At 40.3% G+C, this 9,641-nt stretch overlaps 1 protein-coding gene across 2 annotated transcripts; it reads left to right on the plus strand.

The window, feature by feature from the left end:
• Positions 1–309: 309 nt before the first annotated feature.
• Positions 310–9,265, plus strand: Cln5 (CLN5 intracellular trafficking protein). 2 transcript variants are annotated; one of them, XR_010046854.1, is made up of 5 exons: positions 310–489; positions 3,075–3,240; positions 3,863–4,088; positions 6,760–8,530; positions 9,064–9,265. XR_010046854.1 is itself a non-coding variant. In XM_003477551.3 (4 exons), the coding sequence occupies exons 1-4, from the start codon at positions 347–349 to the stop codon at positions 7,269–7,271; spliced, it is 1,047 nt and encodes a 348-aa protein (XP_003477599.3). In that variant the 5' UTR covers positions 310–346; the 3' UTR covers positions 7,272–9,265. The 2 variants fall into 2 exon arrangements, 1 of the variants encoding a protein (XP_003477599.3); XM_003477551.3 differs by having other exon boundaries at positions 6,760–9,265.
• Positions 9,266–9,641: the final 376 nt, after the last annotated feature.

The raw sequence follows: 9,641 nt of genomic DNA on the forward strand, positions 1-9,641 counted from the left end.
CGAGAAGGTGCACCCTAAGACCTGAGCCAGAAGCGCCGGCAGCACAGGCCACTGACAGATACAAAACGCACGCAGACCCGGAAGGCGCGCTCGGGGACCTTCCTGGCAGCGCAGGGCGCTGGGGCGGGGAGGACGCGGCACCCTCCCCCGACGCGGGCGCGGCAGGCACGACATCACACGCTGGGGCGGTCACGCGCCCGGCTAACCCTCCGCCGCCACCAAGGAGCGCGGCGTGGGGCGGGGCGGGCGGGGCGCGGCGTGGGGCGGGGCGGGGTGCGGCGTGGGCGGGGCGCGGCGCACGCAGAGGGTGGGGCCTCGCGTCGCCCAGAAGCACCGCGAGCTGCGGATGGCGCCGGCGCGGGGTGCGGGGCCGGGGGGCCTGGGGCCGCGGCGCTGGCCCCTGACGCTGCTGCTCTGGCTCACGGCGACTCCGGGCTGGTCGCCGGCCTCGGGCGGCCCCTCCCGGCGGCCCTGGCCCGTGCCCTACAAGTGAGTGCGGCGGCCCGGGGGCGCGCTGCTGGAGTCCCGGCTGCGCGGAGGCGGCGGGAGGGGCCCTCGGGGGACCCTCGGCTTGGCGCACGGTGGAGACCCCGGAAGTCGCAGCCGCTCTTGGCGTGCGGCGCTGGGGACTTTCCCGTGCCGCTGGAGCCCTGCGCGGGGCGTCCCTAATCGCGGAAGGAACGCAAGTAATGCTGCTACGCCCAGCGACTTTAAATGCTGGGAACTGACTGCGCTAGCAGCTCAGAACACTTTGGAGACTGGTTTGTTACTTCGTGCACTATCCGCAGTCATCACATATTTAGTATGTGGGGTGACCAACTTCCTCACTTGGCACTGAACATCCGTGTTTGTATTCTAAGTCCCAGTCCCTCCCGGGCCAGCGGGGAAGGTTGGCCGTCTGTCTCTTTTGTCCACTTTCTTCAACTTAGAGGTAGAGCACTGGTCAGAAATCGAGGACAGTGGCTACAAACCTGTGAAGCTGATTTTGTAAGAGTACTGGGTTTGAATCCAGGATATTTGCACTGAGGTGCATCCCTGCCCCTCTTCGCTCAGAACTGCATCTTCTGTCCTTTTTTAAATTTTCATTTTTGACATCAGGCCTCGCCAAGTCCTTGTATTACCCAGACTGGGGTCAAACTCGCAGTGGCCTGCAGCAGCCTCCCAGAGTGCTGAAATTGCAGGTGCTTCCTTCCAGGCTTTGATCAAGAAGAGTCCGACCCAGTCTAAAACTGGGAGGTAGCTAACCATGAACACAAGCCTGGTGACCTCAAGCGGGGGAGAGGCCAACTGCTTTTGAAAATACACAACTATTTTTACTTGACAGAATAATGAGTTCCAAGGCAGGAGAATCTCAGGTAAATTCAGTGTTCCTATGCTGCTGATGGAATCTAGCCCCCTGAGATAAAGGAAAGATACTCAGCATCTCTCAGCTCACCTGTGTTGACTCAGAAAATGGGAACAGTTGAAATCCTCAGCCCCCCTTTTTTTTGGCAAGATTACCTTTAGTAAATACTAGTTGTTGTCAAATCTAAATATTCATGTATTCTGCTCATGGAATGTTTATACTTGATGTATATGAAAAGAGAGATCAGAGGTAGAGGTCTGAAATCCCAGCTGCTTGGAGGCTAAGGGTTGGCGATAGGGATGAAGCTTAGGGTCGCTTAGTACTCTTAAAAAAATAAAAAGAACTAAAAATTAAATATCCAACAAAACCAGCAGACTATAAACCCAAAATATTTATACCTCATACTGTGTCATTAGCTATGATTTCTTACTTTTCCTCAATTTCCAGCAACTAAGTGCATTCCCCCATTCAATTGTCTCAGTTGAGTATGTTTACCCGTATTAAGTTTGTACTTAAGTTGTGCTTTATAAATTATGTTTGATCTAAAAGGCATTGTGCTGTGGGCAAAAGAAACTCACATATAGTTATATATTTGTTTAAATATATAGGTAAGTACCGAAATTAAAGTAGAAACTTTTGTTCATGTATTAAGGATTGTTACAAAATCCATCAGACTAGAACCACAGAAATCTTAGCACTTTTAGAGGATACAAGCTGCTGCTTTTTATTCTTGTTCTCCCAGTGCCAAGGTTAGACGGTGACTAGTAAGTGCCCATAGAGCTGAATCTGGCTACAGACACCACCTTTGTGGCCTTCTGTGGTCTTCTGTTCTCGTGTGCATTATTGCAGTCACTTCCTGACTGAGCTCTCCGCCTTACCTTGGCCCTTCTTGCTTCTTAGTTTTCACAATAAGGTTTACTTTACAGCATATTCAGTCTCATCAGATCTGCTGCTTTAAATGTTTTAGGCTCACTCAAGGGCTCAATCCTGCCGGAGCTTAGCATTCCAGGGGTGCCCTTCTCATTCCTTAGGGCCAGCGATGTCAGCCCCTGGCTACCTCTGCTCTCCCGTCCTGCTCTAACCCAGGCTCATCTGAGACCCTCAGATGTGCATCCTTATCTTTTTTTTTTTTTTTTTTGTCCTTTTCCTTTTTATTGGTACCAGGGATCGAACTCATGACTGCCTGCTTGCAAGGCAGGTGCTTATGCCGCTGAGCTAAATCCCCAGCCCCCGTGCATCCTTATCTTATAACACTTACTGTTTTCTGTCCTAATGTTCTCTACAACTATTTCATACCTAAGCTATTTCTTCATCTCTTTCTTTGCCCTCCCAACCCCACCCATTCCCCATCAAGGAGAAATGATTTCTCATCTTGTGCCGTAGGACTTTATTTCCTTAGTTTACCACTTACCCCAGGGTGCCTCATGGCTTGTTTAATATTTTCAGCTCCCAACATTATCATTTTTGTTTCTCTCCTTTCAGTCTAGTCCTACATGTAGCAAATTCTCAATAAATGTTGGTGGGATGAATGAAAGTTAATTCTTAAGTAAATGTATGTATTTCCATATTATCCTTTGCTATTAAGGGTATCACTGAAAGATTATTCATGGGATAAGTAAAGTGTATGTTTGTATTCAGTCACAATGATCTTTCCCTAAAAATGTTATGGTGAAATGAAAACCTGGATTCCTCTTAGAATCTAAGCTGATAGCTTTTCTTTCTTTATTAGACGCTTTTCCTTCCGCCCAGAACCAGATCCTTTTTGTCAAGCTAAGTACACTTTCTGTCCCACTGGCTCGCCGATCCCAGTTATGAAGAATGATGATGTCATTGAAGTCTTTCGACTACAAACCCCAGTATGGGAATTTAAATACGGGGACCTGCTGGGACATTTTGTAAGGATGCATCTTAATCTTGTAACTTTTGATTTAGTTATTAAATTGACTTGAGCTAGTACCCAGATCAAATTTGTTGATTTCCTGCTAGCATATTAAATATGAGTAGTAAAAGTGTTATGATGAGATTTTGTAATTCTGACAGTAACAAATGCATTCACTTTAATGCTTTCTAATGTTAGGAATTTTAATCTATCTGTTGTACCTGGTTTTGGGAAAATGATCAGCAAGGATATAGTAAAAAGCAAGGCAGCCAGGAAGCATTTCTTGATTTCACTTTTCTAGGTTACCGTGTACCTCTGTGAGGTATTTTGAGTTCCTTTCTAGAGCTGTAGTATGCAGGCTTCTTGTACTTATGTCGAAGGTTAAGAAAATGACATGTGTTTCCATAAAGCCTTTATCCCTCCTGTCTAAGATGGTAAGAGGCCAAAAGCAGAGTGGATGAGGGCCTGGAGTTTGAGAGACCACAGAGGGACATAAGAATAGTGACACAGAAGGGGAAGAGGTGAATAGCTGTTTTTCATGATACGTATTTTGTAGTATATCACATTTTCTCCCATCAGATTACTTGAACCCATGGTTACTTCTCAGATGCTTTCATACATGTATTATCTTTATACAGAAAATTATGCATGATGCCATTGGATTCAGGAATACCTTAACTGGCAAGAACTACACAATGGAGTGGTATGAACTTTTCCAGCTTGGCAACTGTACATTTCCTCATCTCAGACCCGAAATGGATGCCCCTTTCTGGTGTAACCAAGGAGCTGCCTGCTTTTTTGAAGGAATTGATGATATCCATTGGAAGGAAAATGGGACATTAGTTCTAATAGCAACCATATCAGGTAAGTTTTAAATATATGTCAGTATAGATGATTGTGTTAGTGCGCAATGAAAATTGCATGTGAATGAAAAGCTTTTGGGGCACCAATACACTGTGACCCAAACTAGTACTCATTTACAGCTTCGTAGGTGATGCATAGCTTATCTCTTGCTCTGTTCTATAGAAGAAAGAACAATAGAAAATGCTTTGTAAAATTAAACTGAACTTTTTAAATACATTAATGCCTCAGTTTATGACAGTTCTTTTCATGATTCTAGTGGCAAACTGAATTGAACTAGAGTTGGATCAGATTTCCTTGTAAGGTCAGTATTGAACCTAATCATTGAATTTGATATGGTTCTCATCCGTTTCAGTTTGACACCAGAATCATGGAAAGAATTAAGCCATGAACTATAAAACAGAAAAGGAAATCCCTAAAGTATCTGATTAAAGGCCATATTAACTGTAACTACAAAAAAATTTAAGTGATGCCATACTAAAATATTTTCATGTTGAGAAATAATAGCCCTTACTTAGATTTAGAACAGGTTAGACTGAATGCTGTACATGTGTCACAACATTTATCATCACAAGAGTTAATTATTTTCCCCTTGTAAATATGGAGAGAGGTTATACAGTTAAGTAACCCTGGCATTTAACCCCAAGATAGGGGTTAAATTTTGGCATGCTATGCCCCAAATTTTTATTTATATATATATTATCCCCAAATTTATATAGATAGATAGACAGATAGACAGACAGAGGCAGAGAGACAGCCTCTTGAACACTTTAAATGTTTTATCTCTGAGATTTTCTGTCCTTTTGGATATATTAGAAATTTGCTAATGTATTTGAAGTTTTGCATGTGCTCTATTGATTAGTGAGGAAAGGAGTTCAACAGAATTTTCATCAGCTTATTGGCATAGTACTTCATGTATAGAATGCTACCATCATAATTTAGAACTTACTCGTACTATTTATAGAGCTGTGTGTTACAAATCGAGGGCGCAGCCCCCAAACTAGAAACATCAGAAGTGAAGGCAGTGTTGGTGGGTTGGTAATAATACTCATTCGTTGGATCCCAGGACTTGAGGGAATTATCAGGCTTTCTACTTACACAGTTTTTACAAATCTCTCATAATTATAATCACTCATATATTTTGTGCAGAGAGTAAGACACCTTTTGTCCTTTTACAAATAAGGAATTCAGTCTCAGCCAGGGAAGGTGACTAAACTTTTATTCAGTCATAAAGCTGGATACAGCAGAACCAAAACTAGAATTGAGATCCTGTAATCTGGGGATCTTTTAACTGAAAAGAAGGGCAGTTTTCTAATTTCCTTCCTCTTTTCTAATCAGTGTGTCCCAAACCATCCCAGCAATATGAAAGTCCATCTGTTTCCACAGTGCTCGGTACAATAGATGCTTTTTCTTTCCAGACCAGTACACATCTTTCTACCTGAGTTTTCTTCTGACCTACAGTGATCATATAAACAAGTGATCCCTATTTTTCATAATGTAGTTTGTAATATGCTACTACTTATGTTTTTTTTGTTGTTTTTTTTTTTTTGTCTTTTTTCTTTATCGGTACCAGGGATCGAACTCACAACCGCCTGCTTGCAAGGCAGGTGCTTATGCCGCTGAGCTAAATCCCCAGCCCCCAGTATGCTACTACTTAAATCTTTTCATTTGTCTAACTTGTGATCATGTTAGGTACATGCCCTTTTCTTCATATTACAGCATAGTGTTTTGAACCACAATAATGGCATATCTCTTTAAGTACAGCAGTGGCTTTTCAAAGTTGAACACTAGAAATAATGCCTGTAGCTCTAAGAAAACTTCCACAATTTAAATTCCATTAAATTGATAAAGACAGCCACTCTGTTTATTTCACAGAACATGAATTATTAATTTTACCATATTGGGGAAACGAAAGAAAGGTTTAAATACAATGACAGATGAAAGAGTGATACCTGGCTGTATGGAGCATTATAAATGCCCAGATTGCCCAGATGAGGGTTGTAGCAATGTAAAGCAATAGTTTTCTGAATAGCAAAGAAGGTTGACAACCTGGAATCTGTATAGGCTGGCCAAAAACATTTACAGTTTGGTTGGTTCTTTGAAGAATTTAGTAGATGGTTGGGAAAGTCATTAGCTGCATTCCAGCAGCTGCAAGTGGGGGTGTGAGAGAAGGGAGATAACCACATATTCAAGGTAGATGGACTGGTGCTTCTTATAAATCGCAGGCCAGATTTCTGATGCAGCTGCTTCACAGTCATTCATTGCTGATTGCATATCATATTTCCTAAGAGAAAAGCACAATTTTATGCTTCTCTTTTTCTGACATTGTCTTTGCCTCTTCTTTTGCTCTTCTCCAATTCCTTCCTTGCTCTCCTTTTCTGACTCTGAATCCAAAATATGAATAGTACAGAGAGCGGCTGCATTTATATAATCTCCCTTTTGACAAATAGTTTAAAGATTATAGGATTAGTAAGTGTTCTCTCTATATACCTATTGTATCTAATGTTTATAATTCAGCAATGCCTTAAAGAAAAAAACCTGGCTGAGCTTGGACTATTATCATGAGACTTGAAAATCCAAAACAAATCTCTTACTCATAGGCATCAACAGTTTAATTAGGTAAGAATATTTTGCTTAAAACTAACATTAGTTTGATGTTTTGTTTTTAAACTAGGAAACACATTTAACAAAATGGCAAAGTGGGTGAAACAGGACAATGAAACAGGAATTTATTATGAGACATGGACTGTCCAAGCCAGCCCAGGAAAAGGAGCAGAGACATGGTTTGAATCCTTCGACTGTTCAAAGTTTGTGTTAAGGACATATGAGAAATTAGCTGAACTTGGAACAGAGTTCAAGAAGATAGAAACCAACTATACAAGGATATTTCTTTACAGTGGAGAACCTTCTTATTTGGGAAATGAAACATCTATTTTTGGGCCAACAGGAAATAAGACTCTTGCTTTAGCCCTAAGAAGATTTTATTACCCTTTCAAACCACACTTGTCAACTAAAGAATTTTTGTTGAATCTCTTGCAAATTTTTGATTCAGTGATTATACACAGACAGTTCTATTTGTTTTATAATTTTGAATACTGGTTTTTACCTATGAAGTACCCTTTTGTTAAAATAACATATGAAGAAATCCCTTTACCTAACAGACATAAAACGTTCACTGGTTTATAAAACTTTAATTCTACTTACTGCTTTTTTTTGTCTAGCCACCAGCATTATTTTTTTTTTTTTATTGGTACCAGGTATCGAATTCATGACTGCCTGCTTGCAAGGCAGGCACTTACGCCGCTGAGCTAAATCCCCAGCATCTGTTTTTTGGCAGGTGATTTTAACATTTGTGGATTTCTTAGCTTTCCTCAGGTAAAATGCACACTGGTAGAATTGTTATGTGTTAATAGCTGAAGACTATTCTTGGAAAGAAGCTGAAATTCTATTATATGGACTAAAATGAACATGTTAAGTGACCCTGATTTCAATTCCCAAATCCATTAGCATGGAGAACAATGGTTCTTGTGCAGTATGTTTCTTAGGTTCTGATAGTGACATTTTCATGGTAGAAGTTAGTCTCTCTAGTATGGTAATTACACTTTTTCATGTAAAAAGTGTTAGTTTAGAATGACTTTACTGCTTTTGTAACTTTTTTGTTTTTGGTACGGAAGATCAAACTGTTGACCTTGGGCTTGCCAGGCAGGCACTTATGCCACTGAGCTAAATCCCCAGCCTGCTTTTGTAGCTTTTGAAACCAGGTCTAGTATTCTGTGTTCTATTCAGGTAACTTGAAAGAGTTGTTTGGACAACATAGCTGGAGAGATTTTGCTCCCATATGTGGTAAAGTGTTAACAGCCAAATTTCTACCATGTAGTTTATAACTGGTTTTATGATTTAAGCAACTTAACATCACTATACCTCTATAGATAAGTTTTCTGATCTCTATAATGAATCATGTCAGGACTGTTGTAAAGAATGGGGTAGTAAGGTCACAAGGAATGGTAATTATGATTAATGTGTCATCTTTGATCTTAAGTTACATGCCAGCTCTCCTACATTTTGTAATCATCTAGACTTTGAGCTGATAGCATAGTACTTAAGCAGTTATTAAACCTTGTGGGGCATGGAATTATCTAGCTGCAGCCATGTCTGGATAGACAGGTACTTCTAACTCCATTCTGTTTTCTATAGTTCTTCCTTCTCCCACAAATGCTACCAGTGAAGAGGGTGCACTTTGCAAAGACAAGATCTCCAAGTCACTGTACTTGTTAGGGGTACCACACAAATTTTTAAGATCTTAAGTATGTTATGATCAACTGAATACATTTTTTTCTATTCATGGAAAATACAGTAAGATGGAGATCAGAGGAAGCAATGTTTCATATATAAAAGGACCAATTATATTCTTCAGTTTCACCTAACATTGGAGTGTTTCCTGAGAGGTTAGTACATTATTGAGCTCTTATAAAAGCCTAATCATACTGCTTACCTCACCCAAATGAGTAAATAGGAATCTATAAAGGTTAACTGACCTGTCCATGGATACCTACCTATAGATACTAAATTCAGATGAAATCAGACACTGAAGTTTTTCAGTATTCAAATGTGCAGTCCTTGGACCAGTGCCTAGCCACCAAATGTTACCAGTCTGTGAAATAAGTGGAACTACTTAGGGAAAACATTTAGAATCTTTTAAAGCACCTTAGTTTCTATTGAGCTAATTAACAACAATAACCAAAAAACCCTCTGGCACTTGTGTTTTCTGTCAGTGTTATTTTATTTGTCTAGGCAATTTTTATTTTTCAAGTGTTGGTCTCAGTCTGAAAATAAAAATGCAGTTACCCCAGATAGCTTGAGCAGCGCTGTTCTGCCTAGGCTTCCTCAAAAGCACAGGCGGAATTTTCTTCCACTGCCCCTCATTTGGCTTACAATGCCTTTAACCATTGCTAAGGGTTGTCTTTTTAACCTGTTTTAGGATCCTCACAAGAAACTGGATCTTTGCATTATCACCATCTAGTGGCTAAACCAGGCAACACCAGCTCCTACCAAATTGGTGACATTGCACTGCCAAATTATTCTGGATTTCCAGATCTGCACTCAAGTGTTAAGGAAATATTCTTGTATCACATATCTTAGCACTTGGTTCCACAACAAAATAAAGACATTTTTACATGAAACTTCACTTTTAAAGCATGATTTTGTTATAAAATGATTTATACTTATGATTTGTTCCTAAGAATAAATGAAAAACTTCATCAAAGAACTATATAGAATCAGACAACAGAGGGCAAAGCATTCACAAAAATATTTAGCATTTAAGATTTCATGATACCTGTCAAGTTTATTTAAAAGATAAAGTGGAACTTTCAAGCAGAAATGATTCAAGAACATGCTTTCACATGGTAGCTGGGAAACCAAAACAAGCCTTAGCAGGAATCTGCCAATTATATTTTGCTACTCTTTGAGTTATAACTTATATGTGATCTCTATTATGTTGCTGGAATTAAAAATATGTAAAAGTTCTTTTAAGAGACGATTTTAGATTTGAATATG

Source organism: Cavia porcellus, unplaced genomic scaffold, assembly GCF_034190915.1.
Source record: "Cavia porcellus strain 051 isolate PalLab524CR breed Dunkin Hartley unplaced genomic scaffold, mCavPor4.1 scaffold_4, whole genome shotgun sequence".
NCBI classification, from domain to species: domain Eukaryota; kingdom Metazoa; phylum Chordata; class Mammalia; order Rodentia; family Caviidae; genus Cavia; species Cavia porcellus.